The sequence below is a fragment of the Heliangelus exortis genome, chromosome 1, assembly GCF_036169615.1.
Source record: "Heliangelus exortis chromosome 1, bHelExo1.hap1, whole genome shotgun sequence".
NCBI lineage: Eukaryota > Metazoa > Chordata > Aves > Apodiformes > Trochilidae > Heliangelus > Heliangelus exortis.
In genome coordinates, this window is record NC_092422.1 from 6,588,218 (window position 1) to 6,608,241 (window position 20,024).

General features: G+C 39.0%; 1 protein-coding gene across 15 annotated transcripts in view; it reads left to right on the top strand.

The window, feature by feature from the left end:
- Positions 1 to 20,024, top strand: part of DLG2 (discs large MAGUK scaffold protein 2) — a 961,231-nt gene that overhangs the window by 142,464 nt on the left and 798,743 nt on the right. For 3 of the 15 annotated variants that reach the window (XM_071732357.1, XM_071732195.1, XM_071732472.1), the window contains one exon: positions 13,305 to 13,379. The exons of 9 other annotated variants lie outside the window; for them this stretch is intronic. In XM_071732357.1, coding sequence (XP_071588458.1) covers positions 13,305 to 13,379 — 75 coding nt within the window. Of the gene's footprint in view, positions 1 to 1,479; positions 1,980 to 13,304; positions 13,380 to 20,024 lie in introns of those variants that run through there. 3 more of the 15 variants (XM_071732910.1, XM_071732959.1, XM_071732892.1) reach the window with 3 other exon arrangements.

Below are 20,024 nucleotides of genomic sequence, written 5' to 3' on the forward strand. Positions count from 1 at the left end.
TGATTCTTCAGCTACTGGGTTAAACCTCAGAAAGGACAGAAAATGCAAGTTCCACTGCAGATTGTAAATACAAATCAAGCTTGTTTTATGCTCATGTGGTTGTACAGAGTGAGTTAAAGTTTTAGACTTTAAGTTGTAAGTGCTCAGGAGACTTTCTCTTTAAGATGTCACATCCACCAAGACTTTAATAGTTGGGAGAGGATTGGTTGCTCTCTGACCACATATCTGATTCACTATGGATTTTGTAACTTTGGTAGCAGTGACCTCATTTTGGCAAAATAATGTGTGTCATTTACTGAATCTCTTGCTGCTTTAGCAATCACAAGAATATTAGGGTTATAACCTGAGGAATTTAAGGAAGAGGGATGACTCTTAAATATCCTTTTATTTTCTTGGAAAGGGTTATTTTATTGAAAACATATTTTAGCTCTGAGTGAAAATGAGAGATCCTCATCATGAGAGCAGCCAGGGGGAATTGTGCTGTCCAGTGTGTTGAAAAGGTGAATTGTAATGTATGGGTGTCTAGACATTTCCTCTTGTTGCTGTCAACAGTCCAGTTGGCTGTATTTTTTTTTTTTTCCAGTGAATAGGAGCATTGATTTTCCTCTCTCTTTGGCCAGAGCTTTCATTTTTACATATCTTTCCCCTTCTGTGTCTCTTTCTCCCTCCCTCTTTCTTCTCTCTCTCTATCTGTAAGAGAGAAAAGACTAAGAGCTGACAGCAAGCTTTCTAACTCAGAATGATTCATGTAAGACACCTGAAAGGCAAGCTCTGCACCAGCATCACAACAAGAAAGGTAGGGCTGTGGGGGCTAAACACTGTAAAACACTGAGCATAGCATACAGAACATCAGATAAATTAAGTCTGCAGATCTGTCTAAGGTGAAGAAAAACTTTGGGAGAGAACTTACGGAGTTTTAAAGCAGGTTTGGGGTGCTTTTTTTTAAATAAAACTTTGATGTATTTTTCATAAGAGGGGGAAAGACGTGCCCCTTTTAGCTCTGAATAATTTGTATGATTTTTTTTCCTTGGATAATAAACTATAATTATATCAGTGTTGTGCTTCACAGACCTGCGTGCATGTGTAAATATACAATTCCCCTTTTTTCCCCTGACTGATTATTTTCTGTTATACTTTCTGAAAGTTCACTTTCTCCAGCTGTTATTTATACTTGCTTCCTGAATCCAAATCTGTCCTAGTAATTCTGAGTGATTGTAGATGTGACGCATGAGCTCTCACACACACCTTAATGCTTCAATCAGGCACTTCAAGCAATATGTGTTTGTAGGAATCACGCTCTCAATAAAAACCCTTACAACCCAGAGGAGTTGTTTTGGCAGAGAAGTGACAGCACTTTGATAGATGGGCCAGATAGTTCTATGTGTTGTGCTTGCTCAGAGTTAGTAGAAAAGAGGAGGGAGAGAGCGAGTGAGAGGGGGGAGGAAAAAAAAAAAAAAAAAAGACAGGGAAGGAGAGAGCGAGAGGGAGAGAGATTGAGAGAGAGAGAGAGAGAGAGAGAGAGACTTGGCAAAGGAAATCTTATGGGTATACTGAAACAGCAGATCAGAATTGTGAAACCAGAGCCAGGGCTGAAATGTGATGCTTTTGCTCTTTTGTGCTTGTTGTGGTTCTCATCTTCCTATGTAGAAGGCTGTATATCATTCAACAGCAAATTTTGATCACAGACTGAACAATGCAGCAATCAAGCCTGATAAGCCACCTGGAAGTTTTGCTTGAGACGATTTCTAGTGGGTTTTCTGATCCCTGTGAGCATCATGACTGCCTTTAGCATTGTGGAGGAGGACTCGAGTTTCTTATGAGGGCCCCACTTGGAAAAGCAGGCTATGCAGATTCAAGCCTCCGGTTCTGTTCATGCTGTTCAAAAGCCTTTCCTCACCCTTGCTGATTTGTTTTTATGATTTGCTTACACTCCTGTGGAGATTTACAGAATGGATTGTCTGTGCATTGTCACGACCAAGGTAGGACTAGAAACATTGCTGTTATGTGTACATATTTCTCTGCTGTTTTTCTGTTTCTGTAATTAAATAGATTGAGCATGTACTATGTCAGGCTGCAAGATAAGTGATAAATAATCTTTGCTTCAATGAGCATTTTGTTCTCTTTTTCTATAGCCTATGCAGTTTGCTTCTATATTACTTAATAATATGTAATTATTTTTACTAGCAAAAGGAAAATTATTTCATATTTTATCTTACCCTGTGCTTGTGCCTATTAATATCTCTAGCTAATAGAGCACTTTCAGAATACATGGTATAATGCACATATGTTCTTAGTTTATCAGTTTAATCTCTAAGCTAAAGAATTAAAAAGGGGGGGCATTATATGGGTCCTAGGATTTTAAAGAGGCCAATCAGATATAGTTTAGATAGTCATGATGTTTCTGATTGGAGAGATGCAAGTTTCTAGTGGCTTATTGTGGCTTTTTTTGGGAAAAACATCTCTTCGTTTGCATTTCTAGGCCTGAAAAATAAAAATTCCTTGGTTCAAATTCATCACCCTGATATTGATGTTAGGTCTAACCTGTCTGTTTGGGGATGGTCCTTCTGAATAATTCCTTCCAAACATGCATAAAAACATTTTTTTATCTGGAACAATGATGGCAGGCTGACTCTGGGGTGAGGAACACTTCCTAGCTTTAAAGATCTGGGGTAGGGATAAGATGAACTATTCTTTGAGGTGTCTTCAAACTTAGTTTATAACTTACTATTACATGAGAAGGAGATAATCAGGGAACTCCCTTTCTGTTGCGGAAGGACAAGGAACTCGCCGCGTGTTTGTAACAATATTTGCACACGGTGAGAGTATTTATAAGGAGCATTTACAGGGGGAAGTCCAGACATTGGGGTTCAGCATAGCCATTCTCCCTTCTGGTTTATTTTCTATTAATTTAATTATTTCCATGGAACTTACAGAATGCCTAGAGTAGCCAGCAACACCTAAATCCTGCATAAGTGTTATAGTAACCAACTGCCATCGTCATTGCTGTCATTTTTTGCTTGATAGCCATGCCAAGTGGGGATGCCCCACATAAAGAGGGGTATGAGGAGACACCCCAGGAACCCATAGGAATCCATGAGGGGTGGCAGGTGGCTGCTGCAAAGAGTAGGAACCATGTGAGAGCTGTGGAAACAGATGCGAACTGTCATTCGCATCTTGCTGGTGGAGAAACCCATATGGAGAAAGAACAGGAGGTGAATGAGGCCACAGCATAGCTCCTTCTGTGGCCTCAATCACCTCCTGTTCTTTCTAGATCCTTCTGGTTCCCACAAGCCGTGCTGGGTCTGAGACTGCATCCTCAACCTGCTCTAGAGCAAAGCAGAGGTGCCCATGGGTGCCCATTGACACAACTTCTCAGCAGCCATGGTGCAGCACCACTAAACAAAGTCTGGGCGCAGGATCATGCTAAATTATTTCCAATTTCTATTCCCTGATGTTACTTTCTTGTAGAAAATAAGGGGGAAGATTAAAAAGATAGCTGTGATTTTCTCCACTGCTGGGTGTCCGATGGGGCAGGGGGGACCAGCAGTTGCAGCCTTCCTTGTCCTGGAGAGTTTCGCCAGTGCAAGGTGTATAAGTGAGTTTGGGAGAGAGGTTATAAGCCTACTTTTAAGATGGCATAACTGGGAGAAGAACATGGCCCAGAGTCTTTTTTTATTTATCAAGAGACACTGCTTTATTAATTTTATGAATGGGTGACAAATGTTTCTGCTAACAATAACAAATGTAGACTCACCACCATCTCACTACTGCTGCTGCTCTGAGCTGGGCTCCCAATTACATCTCTGCACAATATTTTTCCTACCATCTCTTCTGTTTCTTGGATCCCCCTCTAAATAACTGTAATGATCTGAAAGTCAAGCATATGAGCCTGAGGTATTCAACTCCAGATATCCGGTCTTTGTTGCCAACTTTGATGCTGGAATGAGATAGGATTGAGAATTGTAGGTGACCTGCAATTTGGATGCATGTGAGAACAGCATTTTAACATATGTAATTGAGCTGAATAATGGCAAAAATCTGGTTTCAGAACACTTTAATATTGCAAAGGCTTGAAGCCAAATCAATTACAGCTGATTTTCTTGTACTGTTTGGTGCCATATTTAAATAGCTGCACAGTTATTTTATGTTGTATTCATCCTATTGTATTGCTCTTACTTGCCTTACTGTGTATTGGAGTAACCCTACTTTCTTGAAACCTACCAGATTTTTATGGCATCTCTTTGCACCATTTTTCACTAATATAATAAGAACAAACCTTCTTCAGAACACTTCAGGTTTTTTTAAAAATAATTTCAATAAGTATGAAATCTACAGAGAAACAGTATGGTCATATTTGGCCACGGATCTGGTAATTATCCTTATTTGAATATCCATTTGTCTGACTTGTGCAAATAATTGCCATTCTCATTGTTGGAAAAGTGGATCAATGTCAAGAGACAGTAAATACATCAATTTTATTATTCAGATCTTATAAATAATAGAAAAGGAGCAAAAGATGAATGCTATTTCAACTGCAAAAGATGAACACTGTTAACAAAGTTGACATTTTTAACACATGATCATTAAATTTACTCTGGAATTTGCAATATTTCCAGTCTGTAGATAATGTCATAAATGTTGCAGTGAAGTGAATATGCCCTTGCAGATTATGGTTCTAAATGATACTGCTTTGAACTCTTTACGGTGAAAGACAACATCTCATAAAATTTCTGATGTGTCTTGCCAAATCTTAAATCCTAATGTCATTATTTTTTTCAGCCAAATTGCAAGATAAGTTTAAGATAGATTTAAGATATTAATTTGTACAGATTCGCCCTCTCCTTTTTTATTTCCTCAATGTTTCCATGCATTTTTGGACCCAGAACATAGGAAATGCTGAGTCAGTCAAGGAGGAGTTCTTATGGTCTCCTAGTTTATTTTAGTTATGTTCCCAGTGTGGTTACTTTCTTTTTCTGTAGCATTAAGCTCATTAATTTGTAGCTATCTTTTTTTTTTTTCTCTCTCTTTTTTTTTTTTTTTTTTTTTTTTTTTTTTTTTTTTTTTTTTGTAATTATTAAAAAGAATTCAGTATAAATAAAATCTTAAGTTAAGAGTCCCTCCCAGCAGGAACACCAGTTTTTGAAAAGGAAGAATATTCCCACTGTGCCTCCCAACAATCAGAGGACACATGCTGTCCTCTCCCTTGGCTGTCAGCTCTGCTTCTACCCTTCTGCCTTTCTCAGAATTATGAACAGAACAGGAGCTGCTGCTGGTAAAACCCAAAATCTATAGCTCTGTGTTGTCTGGTAAGATTCACCATAACAGGGGCTGTTTCAATGCAATTTCCAGTGGTTGGTGTCATGTGGCTTAGAAAAGATTATCAGCTTTCACTGAAAAAAATTAAAAAAGGCAAGCAGCTTTCTTGTGAGAAAGGAGAGCTCAGAGGCAGAAACTCTGTAGGTTTAAAACCCAGAAGATAAATGAAGAGAGAACAATGTGTATCTTTAAATCTTGTGATTTAAAGGTGTCAGATAGAGGTTTTTTTGGTACTTGCAGCTGCAATGACAGCACCCCAAAAACGAGAATTATATAATACCACAAGTGGTCATCCAGACCTTCTCTTAGGATAGAGATATTGAAACTTGCCAGCCAGTCTGACCTAATGTTTTATTATCCTTAACATTAATAACATCCCTAAGAACTGTCAATGTTGGTTGCTATTGGTGTCACCACTAGTTTTGTTTTGGAGATATATTTTCAGATTTGCTTAAAATCCCAGATTTTATCATCTGAAAGCTTCTCTGTTTTGAGAGGAGCTTGCAAAGATGTACACAAATACTAGACACCAAAAAAAAAAAAAATCTAATTTTATCCAGAAAACTTGAACCATTTGTTTTTGTTTCCTTACTCCCATGTTCACAGTACTGAGCACCAGAGTAATTCCTGTTACCCAGAGTTATGTCCTCCAGCTTGTAAACCAGAGAACTGGTCACCTTCAGACAATAGAGAATTCCCAGCTTGAACTTCTTGGCTTTATTAGCTACAAAAATAAATTTCCATCATCAAAATGTTGAAAATTTTTCAACTATTACTCCTTAGAGATTCTTGTTTCCATCTTCCACTTAACTCTGTAGTAGTTTAAGCTGTATCACTTCTGTAACAGGTTCCATGTTTAATTCAAGTGACACTGACCTCTGTGGGACTAGAAAATTAATGAAAATCTGATTATTCATGTGACTGGGAAAAAAATCTGTGATAGTCTAGTTTGGTAAATTAACAATATCTTTCAATGGCTGTCTGCCCAGCACCTTTTGTAAGGATTTAAAGGAATATGTTTAAAATGTTTAAAGGAATGGAGTAAAGATGGAAAGAAAAAAACGTTTCGCAATGGTGCTGGGAAGCAGAGGGACATAATGCTTATGTTGTTAACCCATATCAAGGTTGAATGTGTGCAGTTCTGACTGGCAAGGTTGCCAGGAGCCAGCAACATCTGTCTATCCTATTTTCCTCTGCTCATACAGCAATGTATTTGGAACAGGGGACACCAATGTATGCACTTGAGGCAAAACTCTGACAGATATCTGAGCAGAAGTCTTAAATTGTGCATTTCTCCTGGAAAATAAGCCACTGCGGTCAAGTATGGAACCAACATCTGGATTAGACCCTGGGTATGGTATAACTCTTCTGTAGGTCTCCCACTCCACACACTCATCACTCCACTTGACAGCATGAAGAGTAAAGCAGAGAAGAGCTATAAAATACACACCTTGTCTTTCTGACAGCATTCACTTCCCTTTTCCCATAGTCCCAACATGGAAGACAAGCTCCTCCTCTGTAGTAGTATCACTGTGAATCTGAGTGTGGAGATGCTGCATCTGGGATAGCTGATTTTAAAATGTTGATATGTGACATGCCTGGGAAAGTTAAGAGGAGGTCTTCCATCCCAGTAGAATATTGTGGATTCTCTAAATGAGGTGTTAACCCTCAATTAATATTTGTCTGACACAACTGAACCCCTGTTGATTTTAAAAGTTTTTAGAATTTGGCTGAAGAATGAAAAATTCTGGAGGTAGCACTACTGGAGTAGCCTCACTATTCCAGCCACAAAACCAGTCCCAAAATACTCTCAGAAGGGCAGAATGGTAAAACAGATCAGTTCATATGCTGGAGGTGAACACAGGTCCAGCCACTCTATGCCAGTTGTTGGTCTCCCTTTGCAGAGGTGAATCTGCTATGAGGTTAAGCTGGGTAATTGGTTATGGTGGCCTAATGCTGACATAAATATCTAATACTTAAAATATTTATTCATTCCAAAGTCCTTTTGTAATAGGTAGTACTGAAGAAAATAGTTCTGTTCTCCCGCCCACCAAATTATTTTGTGCTAATCTGAAATAAACTTAATATAGAGTTTCAACAAGGTATATACTTAGAGAATGAGGTTCAATTGATTTTGTTGGACTTCCTGCAAGATTATCTGTATGAGTCTGGGAGGCTGTAAGGTCAGTCCCAGTTGACAAAGTTGGGTATTATTACTGAGGTTGAACCAGTGCCATTGGTACTGTAAACCAGTAAAATCTTACCCAGCTCAGCAGAGCTGTAGAGAGTTACTCTACATGAGGCATTGATTTAAGAGTAGCTGGAAGTGACACAAAGTAAATAACCAAATTTCCATGTGCCTTCATAGAGTGCTAAATAGATCTGGCAAACATTTGTTATTTTTTATTTGCAAGACTTCAGGCTTGGAATCATTGCAGTTTGAAATCATAAACTGGATAGCTATGGTTTTTTGTGCTAGATTTCCGGACTATAACAATCCCAAAACAAAGGAAACATAATGATTTCCCCCCCAAAGACTCATATTTAACTAAAAAAAAAAAAAAAAATTTCTATAGCCATTATTAAGTGCTGATGAGCGCATCAAACTGGGGTGCTTTCCTGCCAGGTCCTAAAAGTGTAATAGTGCTGAATCCATGCAATTTACATGTAACTGGTAAATACTATTCTGAAGTGGTACTTGAGGATGGCTTTTGATGACTATGGGCTGGCTGCTGGCTTAACTGCACAGTCTTAAAAGAGCAGGAAGACCCTTTCCATTGATTACCATTTACCTTAGCTTCAGAATATACTCATAGATATCTGACAGATGGAGAGTGTATCTGAGTATTTTTTTCAAATCTTTATTTACCAGTGTTAAATTTTGGAATAGTTACTGTAAGCCTCTTGCTTTTGTATTTCAAACATTATGAACGTAAACTGATGAGATGTGTTGTTTTTTCCAGAAAAAAAATAATTTTTGGGGGGGGAGCCTCAAGAAAATTACACAGAACAAACCAATGTACATTGCATATGTAATGTCTTGTAATTATATCTTGTCAAAACCTCAACTTTTTTCTTTTTTATTCTTTAGAAATATGGTAATTGTCCCTTTTCTCTTGTAGTTAATTATAAATTTCAGGAAGAATTAAGTCTGTTAAATCTCTTCTTCCCCCTCTTCCCCCTCCTTTGGTCTCTATGGCAGCAGCAGGAATAGAAGGGAATTACTTTGATCTCCATTTCTGAGTGACATTTCATTTCTTCCCAGGATTGACCTTGTTTAGTGAAACTGAAATTTTCAATAGATTTCATTAGATTATAATTTGCTGATCTTAGGGAGATGTCCTTAATTGAGATTGGTTATAACTACGAAAGGAGAAGGGTGATTTGTTTCATAATTCTGTGAACAGCTCTATAAACTGAGAAAATAAAATGTTCAATTAACTGTTCAGGCAAACACAGATAGGGCTTAATACTACTGGGGAGCTGCAGGTGTAGGAAAAGGTGGAAGATACTGAGCAAGAAAAAGAAAGTAAGAGAGCCTAAGCCTGGCTCAGTTAATGATGATAGTGCTGCTTAAGAACAGCAGAGCTGTACATCCTTAGCAGGTCCCTTCTCTAATATTCAGGGTGCCTGGGTGGAGATTAGAAGCTAATTTCCAAGTGCCAAGGCAGCTGCATTTTTATGCATTTCATAAAGCTGAAGTTGATCAAATGGATTCTTTGCAATGTCCAAAATGCCACTAAAAGCAGAAAAAAATAGGTGTCTCCTGACATACATCCTCAAAATAAATATGCATTTCTGTTATGTGTTTTAATATTTTTGCTACTACATGCCAATTTCTTTCTGTCTCACTTCACTTGATGCAAAACTTCTGAAAAATGACGAGATGTGTGCAAAGAAAAACAGTATTTATGAGTGAATCATTAGGTCAGGGGTGTCGACAAGTGTATGATTATATTTTACCCAGTCTGAGACCTACAATTCTCATTTCTCTAGAGAATCATCTGCACCAAAGAAGATAATTTCTAAGGATGTGTAGGAGCAGATAAGTATGTTCCACTCGGTTTGACTTCAGCCAAGTCTTTTGCTACTGGAGACTTCAGTCAAGGACTTGTATAAAATTTGCAAGTCTCCTCTGAAAAAACAGTATTTAGCTCTATTGAATAGAGTGCTGCATTTCAGTGAACCTTGAACCTTTAGCAGATAAAATATTTCTAAATATACTTTGTGTATTTTGTTACAACTTCCTGAAGAACTAAGATCTGCTCCAGCCACAGTGACATTAGGCAATATTTGGCCATCCAGTTTTGATACTGATGATACATAAATCATCTCTGCCTGCCTACGAGAAAGTGGCAAAAAGCTATATATGTAATTCTTCTTTAAGTCCTCCAAACACCCTTAGCCATTGTGTGATCAGCTATGGTTGATCACACAACACAATAGGGGAATTCTTCCTTGCAATCTTACTCAGAGCTTTCTGATTTACAACTGTGTCTCTGTCACCTGAAATCTCTTTTGTGCAGTGCCACACAATCCTTGCCTTCCTATTTAATATTCAGTCTGCAGTATTTCCCACTGCAATATTGTAGTGGGCACTGATGCTACCACTCCACATTATATAAATGTATCAGGAAGATACATTAAACCAATGATTCTAATCAGTACTAATAACAGTCAGTTATTTTCAACAGCTGACTGAGAAAAGCAGGTAGGAAAGAAACTTCCTTAAAGGTTGCATGCTAGGAAGGTAGAGTTTGGACACAGAGACTCTGAAAGGTTTGCAGCCTTCATTTTGTCTTCTGAAATTGGTGCTTTTCTGTCTCCTGATTACCTATGGGGTCTGCATTTCTGGATAGCTGATAAACTATTGCTTTGGGAATTACATGTAATGGTGCTTGCAGAGGAATTTCACTGTCTTTAACAGACTAGGAGGTTAGCATCTCTATCTGACTTTGGTCATTGCTTCATTGCTTCCTGACTGTATTATTGCTGTGCAATTTATCAAGGACTTAAAGCATCAGCCCAGAAAAAAAGCTGTGACTGATGCCCAATTCAGCAATGAGAATGGATTTATTCTTTTGTGTCCCAAGGTCTCTTTATACAAAAATTACACAGGCTGAAGATCTTACTGCCTACTTTGAAGGCTCTGATTGCATGAAGCTGTGATAAAGCCTGAGCCTGGGTAGCTGTGTCTATCACTGCATTGGAGCTGTCTCAAGGGTGAAGCCTGGTGCAGAAGTCTGGGTATCCTTATAGGAAGGGGATAAAAAAAAACTGTGAAATCACTCTTTCATAAGCTAAGAAGAATCAGCTTGTTTCCATTCCTGATGGAGAACATTTCAAATGATGGATTTTCATCAATTTTCATATTTTAACTTTCCAGTATAGTGGTGGACTGAGGTCTTCAGTCCTTTTCCTCAGCAGACTCCTAAGTGAGTAAAAATGTTAGCAGTAATAATTCCTTCTACAGCCTATGAGTAATACCCAACATATTTATTCCCATGCTTACCAGTATTTCCTATGCTTGCTTTACGTAGTGTTGAACTTTGAGAATTTTTTTCAGTTGGTATCTCTACTTATGATGTATTGGAGTCTTTGAATAATTAAAGAAAAAAAAAAAATTGAGCACTTTTATGAATAAAAGCATTGCCAACAGCTAATATACAACCTTATTTCTTAAAACTATTTCAACTAGGTGAGTGTATAAGATATGAAAATTATAAAAAGCATTGGTTTTTACATAACAATGTAGAAAGTAGTGATAATTTGAATAAGGAGTCAGCTGTAATTGAAAAAAAAAAAAACAACAAAGAAAACCCCAGCAACAAACCACAACAACCCCAAGCCCCCAAAAGCATCAGGAGAAAAGTGTTTAGTCCTAGCTCTTTAGCTACATGCATTTCCCAGACAATTCCAGTGCAATGTCATGTTATCAGCATAGTAATTCAAACATCCAGCTGTGAGAGAGCAAACTCTGCAGGTCACTCAACAGATCCATGCCCAGCCCAGCCCTTGTGTCTCTGGAGAGCTGGTGTCTATGAGCAATTCCCAGTTAGCTCTGCCTTTCTGGCCTTTGAATATGCAGCTTGTGTCATGTGATTCTGAGTCCTGAGGCAATTTTGGTAAGAATACCAAAGTCAAAAATACTTGTGGAGTATTAGCCCCTTCTGCTATGGGACCTGAAAGTTTATTTTGAAGATGTATCCCTATTAAGAATGTGAGGAGTCTTTTGAGGGGTCTCCTGACATATGTATTACCTGAGTTTGTAAGAACTGGCTTTGTAATTGAAAAAACGTTTCATGTTCAAAGAAAATTATTAATTTTATTTATGTTATCTTGGCTTGGTTTAAAGACTGAAGACCTAGAATTGTTAAAGAAATAAAAAAAAATAATTACCAATATTTCGTTCTCTCTTTTGATCAAAATTAATTTATAGCTTCATTATTTCAATAGGATTACATAGTTTGCTGTTGCATTCATTCCTTCCTTGCAGGAGATAAGATACACCCGCAGGATATTGCTGCCATGATAGCACTGACTTTTAAAAATCCTTTTAAACCAGACTTTATAAACTTTCATCTAAGGGTACAATGCTTCTTGCTTGGTAGCTGCTTTTTTGTTGTTGTTGTTGGCTTGGTTTTTTTTGTTTTACTTTTAATATTCCTTAAAAATTTCTATGTGAAAATGTAAAAGATGACTGTAAAAGTTTTTAAGGTTGGGGAATATAAAGCTGAAACTAATATGCACAGTTTTTCTTTTTGTTTTCTGCTCTTTGGTTGTGCGGGGTTTTTTTGTTTGTTTGTTTGTTTGTTTGTGTTTTTTTACTTATAAAAGTATTTAGTATTGCAAAGCTTTACAAATGTTTACATTTTGAAGATAAAGAACAAAGCACAATAGTGCTTAGGTAATGTTCTGAAATCAGACTCAAAGCTGAAAATTGTGTGAAGACTCATCATAAGTGTTTACAGAGCTTGCTCTCCTTTGCTCTCAGCATGAGGAAAAGAAATGTGTAATGTGGTTCCTTGCAATATATCTGGCTTATATGAAAATCAAAGGAAGGAAGGAAACTTTTTTCCTGCATTATAGAATGGTTTGGGTTGGCAGGTATTCTGAAGATCATTAATTCCAGCTTCAGGAACATACACGATTGTGAGAGTCCTCCAGTTCCAGGAACTAAATAATAGTTTGACTCATATGAAATGCTGAGAGTAATGGTGGCAGACACCAAAATTTGTTCTGAACTTTTCTTCAGGGACTCTGACCCAATCTACTGTGCAATTCATTCTCCTGGGCTCCAAACCTTTGCTAAAATGTAATTGAATCACTGCAAATTCAAGGGGAATTACAGGAAGATAAGCCCCAAGGCCTGATAGTTGCATCTTTCACTGCAATGTGGAACATTAGACTTTAAATTCACCCCTCACTCTTGATTCTGCAAAGTTTCAGGGAACTACAGGAATCTTGGGTACTTGCTCCATGTCCTCCAGGGGCCAATCTGGGGAGCAAGAAGTGTTCTGCTCAACAAAGAAACACACCCTAAAACTTATTCCCTCTGGGAAATTGCCCTGGGGTGGTTCAGGCTGCAGCAGTCATGAGTTCAAAGGGGACATGATGGAAAAATGCAGCCTGTCATAAAATTAGGGGAAGAAGCCAATCTCTACATACTGCCTAAAGGTCTGCTGTTGTTCTCTGAATGCTCCAGTGTGAGGGAAAGCCAGATAGCACGTGCTTGGGGTTCAGAGTGGATGAAGGATATGTTCACCCACATCACTGCAAACTTCAAAGCAAAATTAATGGATAAGTGTTGGGGTCCTTTTGGCCTTGCAAACTGCAAATTGTTTGCCCTATGTGACAAATGACAATGACTATGGGGTGTAGTGCATACTAGCAAACTCCTAGATGCTCCATCTGGAATGGAGTCCATTGCGCCTGGTGCTTGCAGCACATACTGTGTTGTGTATAATGCCATTTTCACTTATTTGCAGCAGAGCCATGGCAGATGCCCATCCCACAAATGCTCAGTCGAAACACCTGCCTGGATACCCATTCAGCATTCTAGCGTAAGTCTGAGCCTTTTAATACAAAGATTTGAGAGACTGAAGGGTAAGTCTCTGTGCTTGGAGCAGCCCCGTCGGGTTGAATTTCCATACTCGGTGCATTTCTGAAAGAAAGAAAAAAAAAGTGGGTCCTGAGTCCAGACCAAGCTCCTTGGAAAGCCTGTGCTGTTGAAATGCTGGGTAGTGGCTTAGCAGGGCCTCTCTGGAAGTTCAGCTTCTTTGGGAATATAAAAAATTCTCCATGGAGCAATGGCATGTGGCAAACATGGGATGGTTGTTGGTGGTGTCCAGCTCAGAGTGTGTGAAGCTACTGTTGGTTGCTCCGGCTCTGGGGTCCGGGTGTGCATGATGACTGTGAGCCTGCTAGTTTTGCCTGGTCATGGGCAGAGTTTGTGGGAATTCATTTATAAGCTCCTGCAGGGTCTGGCAGAAACAGCTGATGTTTAAAACATGCCTGGCTGTTCCCAGTCCCAGGTTGTGACACAAGGAAGGGGTGTGTCTTTTTTTTTTCTACATTCTTATGGAAGATAGAAAGATTGATTATGCCAAGTGCTGTACAGGCTAATAAGTGTGAAATTGGCTCAGTGTAGGTAGCAACTCGTGGGATGATGGGCAGTGAGAGACCTTTACTCTGCTGGATTTATAGGAAATAACATTTGTAAATGCTTTCCTCCTCCTGCCAATTATGTGACTTCAGTGAGATTTGCTTTTAACTATCAAGGACACAGTAATATTTGAAGAGAAAAAAGAAACTGTGGTCAAGTTGACACTGCATTGATTTATGTCTTGTCTGAACATATACTGTAGATTGAGCCAAATCCTTGGATGCTGGAAGTTAGAGCAGAGGGCTGACTAATAGAGCTATGATGATTTATCTCAGCTGAGGACTTGGCAGGATTTAGTTGACATTTTCTTTGGCTCTGGACCACAGCATGATGTTGGTCCACAGCTATTAACTTGTCACCTTTTATGAGTCGATAGATGAAAAACAAATTCAAGTTTGTGCTCTCCTTCAGCCTCTTGATAATCTTGCAAGTGATTATAAACACTGTGTTTTGATTGTTCTGATAATAAAATTAATTATATTGTTGTTGATCTGCATTAAAATAGGCCCACTTAGAAGTATTGTTTGGACAACTGAGCTAGACAATTTTTTATCAGGTGAGGATCTAGCCCAGTAACTAATTAGTAACTCTTCTGAATTATTAGTTTACATTCTCAAAGGCTTTGGATTGACTTTGTGATGTGGTCTTCTTGGTTTTGTTTATGTTAAGAGAGTTGCAGCATGAACACAAGTATGGCAGCACAGTGCTTTGAGAAATGGAAGTGTACTGGGCATTTGAAGTAACTCAGGAGCAGTTGTGCTCAATGATTTCCAACACCAAGACCTGACTTTTCACATAGTGGCCTTAAATGCTTTGGGTATTTCTTAGGATATTTCTCTCTTAAACCACTAGAAACAAAAGCATTTATCTTGAGTGTTCTTTGTTTCTGCCTTGTTACACCAGGTATGCATGCAGAGGTAATATAGACCTGCTATGGACCTGCTATAGACCTGTTGCTTTGCACATTTCTATGTTGTCAGAAAAAAGTATGTTGATTGTACTCTGTTACTGTTTAAAATCAGAATAAATGCAATAAATGTTATTTTTAAATTGTCAGAGTGAGAACTGGTGCTGTGAGCAATACTATTTCTTTTCTTAATAATATAGGCAATGGGCTTGAGTGCAGGTGTGCTGATGACACTAAACTGAGTGGTGCAGTTGAGACACTGGAGGGGAGTGATGCCAGCCACAGGGACCTTAACAGGCTTGAAGAGTGGGCCCAGGTGAGCTTAGTGAAGTTCAGTAAAGCCAAGTGCAAGGTCCTGTACCTGATCCAAGGCATCTCCCAATATCAATACAGGCTGGGGGGGGTGGAGTGGCAGCAGCCCCGTGGAGAAGGATGTTGGGTACTGGTGGATAAAAAATAGGATATGAGCTGGCAATGTGCACTTGCAGCCCAGAAGGCCAATCGTATCCCAGCCTGCCTCAAAAAAAAAAACCCTGACCAGGGCATCAAGGGAGCTGATTCTTCCCTTCTGCTCCACTCATGTGAGACACCACCTGCAGTCCAGTGTCTGGAGTCCCCAGAACAAGGATGTGGAGCTCTTGGAGTGAGTCCAGAGGAGAGCCATGAAGATGATCAGTGGGCTTGAGCACCTCTCCTATGCAGACAGGCTGAGAGAGTTGGGGTTGTTCAGTCAGGAGAAGCCAAGGCTCCAGGGAGACCTTAGAGTAGACTTTCAATATATAAAGGGGGCTTATAAGAAAGATAATGACTTTTTACCAGGACCTGTAGGGATAGGACAAGGATTAGTGGTTGTAAATGCAAAGCGGGTAGATTTAGTTGCACATAAGGAAGAATTTTTTTATGATGAAGGTGATGAGACACTGGCACAGGTTGTCCAGAGAAGTTGTGGATGTCCTCTCCCTGGAAGTGCTCAAGACCAGATTGGATGGGGTTTGAGCAACCCAGTAGTGAAAAATGTCCCTGCCCACAGGAGAGGAGGTTGCAGCTATATGATCTTTGCAGATTGTATGCTATATGCATACCATAGAGACCAACTATATGGTCTTCTCCAATCCAAACCATTCTATGAGTTTATGAAGGACCCCCCCAGCATGTTATTACAATACAGTTCAACCATAATTGCCTACTTGGAGCTTGCTTCCATCTATATTTTGCTTGATTATAAGAGTTGATTGCAGTGAAGGAGTTCTGCACTACCTCAAAAATAGGTTGTACCTATTTTCCTAAGTACCTCCTGCTTTACCTTCTGCTTCTTTTTTATCAAACCATTTTCTATGCATGAAACAGATTTTTCTATTTACCTTATCTGTATCAGATATTTACAAGTATTTTTATCATACTTAAGTAGGTTTCTTTTCTTGCAAGACTAATGCAAGAAGTTGAAGAAAAGTAAATCTGACAGAAATTAAATTCTAGGAGGTCAGCATTTTTCACCAACTGATTTCAAAAGTAATTTTTAGTTGTCTTGCTTTTATCTAAGAAGAATATCTGTGAAATGTCAGCATTTTGATGGGAAGCTGGTTAATGAAACGAAAATTTCCCATGACACATCAAAGCATATTACCTATGGAAGCACTGGCAGATTTAAAAAAAAAAAAAAGAAAAAAAGGAGAGATTTGGCCAATTATGACACCAGCTTTAGGTGACCATTGTGCGTATTCAGATGCCTCTCTATAGGGGTATAGGGAACAGTGTGAAATAATGAAAGGAAAACCACACTGGCAGAAAGGATATCCTCTTTCATTAATTGTGCTGGCTGCATCAGTCAGGGTGGCAGCAGTCTGGGGTAGGTTTCCCCCACCTTTTTCATCAGTATTTGTGAAAAGCACCTTGTCCCCTCTTGGGAAAGCCTTTCCCATCTAATGCAGGAAACGGGAGATCTGGCTGCATTGCTGTTACACAACAGCCTTACCATTGCAATCCCTAATTTCCCATCCCTTTTGAATTTACTGATGATTCTTGCAATTAAGAATCTCAATTCTGTTTGGCAACTTGCCATCTGCAAAAGAGGGCATAAGTGAGCACTGCCTTTCTCTGCCTTTGCAGTGTCCTTAATTAGATTCATTTGAAGTCTGAGAGTTTTAATCAAGGGAATTACCTAAGGGTGGCTTTGTCTGCACTTGCACTTTTACTCATGTCTTCTGAAGCATCTGTAGTGTTTGATTACAAAATACTCCAAAAAGAAGTTCACTGCACTGTTCTTTTGCATATTAAACCTTCCTATAGCTGGGCTTGCTCACTAGCTAGATCCATTATGCAAATATAATGAAGTATCACAGGCTGCACCTGTGTTGCAAAAATATTTGGGGTTTTCTTTTCTTCCAGCCCTGTTGAGAGCTTTTCTTCAGTTCAGCATTCAGCACAAGCATTCACCTGATCTCACCCTGCAGTGTTCATAGAATCCCTCTGCTTTTTCCTGATGCAGTCTCAGCAGAGTTCCTTGGCCAGCTGTCCAAGTCCCCTTCCACCAAAAATTTCCTTTCTGGGGAGTCATCTGCCACTGAGAAGCAGCAGGAGAGGATGGTAAAGGGTGCGTGGACACCAAAGGTGATGTATTTGGTGCCTGCCCTAAGCAGAGCCACCTGCAGCATCAGCTGTCCCCAAAATGTTCAGAAGGGGCAGTGAATTTAAGGATAGAGAAACCAGATCAAGAGTCCTGACAGCGGAAATGCAGCAGCCGTGCATGCTGTGATGGCTCATGGGCTGCAGCCTCACAGACTTGCTACATTCCGTGGAAATTCAGTGCAAGTTTTGGCTGCCAGCCTGCTTGGCAGCTGAGCCCTCAGTCTTTACCTCTATCCAAAACACAAGGATAGCAAAAATCACTCCTTTCCGAATCCTGCATATGTGTGCAGGATATTATTTCTCTGTTTACATGGGAGACACCTGTGTACAGAGAATAAAGTTAGTCTGGCTTTATCTTTTCCCAGTTTGGATCACGGGAGGGACAGGAATGCACTAATGCCCTGCACAATACCTGAATTTAGCCTGAGCTGGGAGTTAACTAGATTAATTCCTGGTTCAGACTAATCAAGGTTTTTATATTCAGACTCATGTCACAGGAGTTGTTATAAAGAAATTAATGCTTTTGGAAGATGACTGTCTGTTAATTCTGGTGCTTGTGCTTTATGTAAAGTTTGTTCAGTATTGTGCAATGGAGCTAAGCAGAAATATATTGACATATTCATATTTTGCTTTAATTTTAAGGCTATGAGTCTGGAACAATAGTTTCTGAAATAAATCTTGGTCTGTTTATATGAAAACCCCAAAATAAATGTCTCTGTTTGGCCAGCGTCTGCTGTCTCCTGGGGCTTTGTGCTCTGCCTTGTAACGATGTCGCTTCCTTTCTGGTGTAGATCTGCTCTATAAAATAAATAAATAGCTCTGCACTCCAGAAAGTGCCTTTTACAGGGTGTCTCTCCTCTCTCTCTAAACCTTAACTCTTTTTCTTTAAAACCCCGTTGGCTACTAAGTTTCACAGACAATCTGGGTGGTGAGGAATATTTTCTAGGCTATACAATGTTCTGCTCTTTTTTCTTTCACCTTGATGCTGATGGTAATGGCAAATTTTGAGTTCTAAAACGAATTTTTATTTTTAAAGGAGATATTAAAAGTAATACCATGCATGTTTCTGCTGGGCCACTGTATTACTGCAGCTCTTCTTCATTCCCAAGGTGCCCCTCCTTGCCCCAATGCTCAAAGCAGTTTACTGTCCACCTCTTTACCATTTAAAAAGGTTGCCTGTACCATTCACTGCAGAGTCTGTCACCAATTGCCAGCCACAAAGCTGATTTTAAAACAGCCACCAAAATCCCTTTTCCCTGTGCATAGCTCTCTGAAGCTTCCTTCTCATTTGCACTCGTCCCTGCGTCGCCTTCCCTAGGGACAAAGATGCTGCTCCTATTACTCTTGGCTGTAGCTCCATGTGCTGAAGAGGAGATGACATCTTCTCTGTAATCTGATTTACAGATTCAGCAGGGAAAGTTCCAGCTAGACTAAGGTAGTGTTGGATTAGCAGCAAATCACAGCACATCCCAGCAGGGCAGCAAATTCTTCATGCTTGGGTTGAGGCAGGCAGCCACTAACAGAATATGTGTTAACAGAAGGGCTCAGGAGCAAATTTTGAGAAAAACAGGATAAAAGAAGCCATTTACTCCTCTGTTCCACAAAATAATAGAGAAGAAAGGGGAGAAAATTTTTTTCTTTAAAATGGTAACAGCTCTTTGACAATGAAATATATATACTTAATGTGTGACACATGTGGTCCTTCATCCTGTTTCAGTTCATGTCAGACTAGTGAAACAAGAGGGAGGTTTCATGGTAGCAAAACAAGCTCAGAAACCTTTAAGGTAAGGTGGTAATTTGCTTAAAAACCAGTATGATAAACTTTCTGCTGTATAAAATCATTATCTGCAGATTGACCCACATAGCTGCTTGATATCATAATCATGAAATTTTTGCATGAGTTATTTACACTGAGTAATTTCATTAAGCACACATTATGTGCAGGTTATTTTCTATCTTTATTGCTTAATTTGTTTTATGGAAAGACCCAGGATGTTTCTACAACAGTTCTAGACACAGAAGTGTAGCAGTGCATAACTTAGAATAAAATATTTCTCGCTTGGTTAAAAATAACTTATTTAATATGAAACTTGATATTGATCTTTATGACAGCAATTACTTAGAGGCAAAGTTTTATAGAAAAACAAATACAAATTTAACTACTTAAAATCATTGCAACTCAGAAGGTTTAGGAGGAAAAATATTGAAACAAAATTTAACGCTCCTCTGGACAATATTTTAAAATTCTGTTTCAAGTGATGATTTATCCAGGCAACATTCTGGCAAAATCATGGAGTTTAAAAACTGTTTGCATATGCAAATTCTACGGTATTTTTTACCTATTACTCCCCAAGGAAAAGCACTGTTGAGGTCCTGGTAACATATGCATAGCTTGAGGGTTATATCCCAGGGGTGTTGCTGTCCAAAAGCCAAGCTTTCCTGACATAGGAAATTCCATGCTAAAGTCAAACATGAACAATTCAGATGTTGTGAGTTTATGGGGATATACAC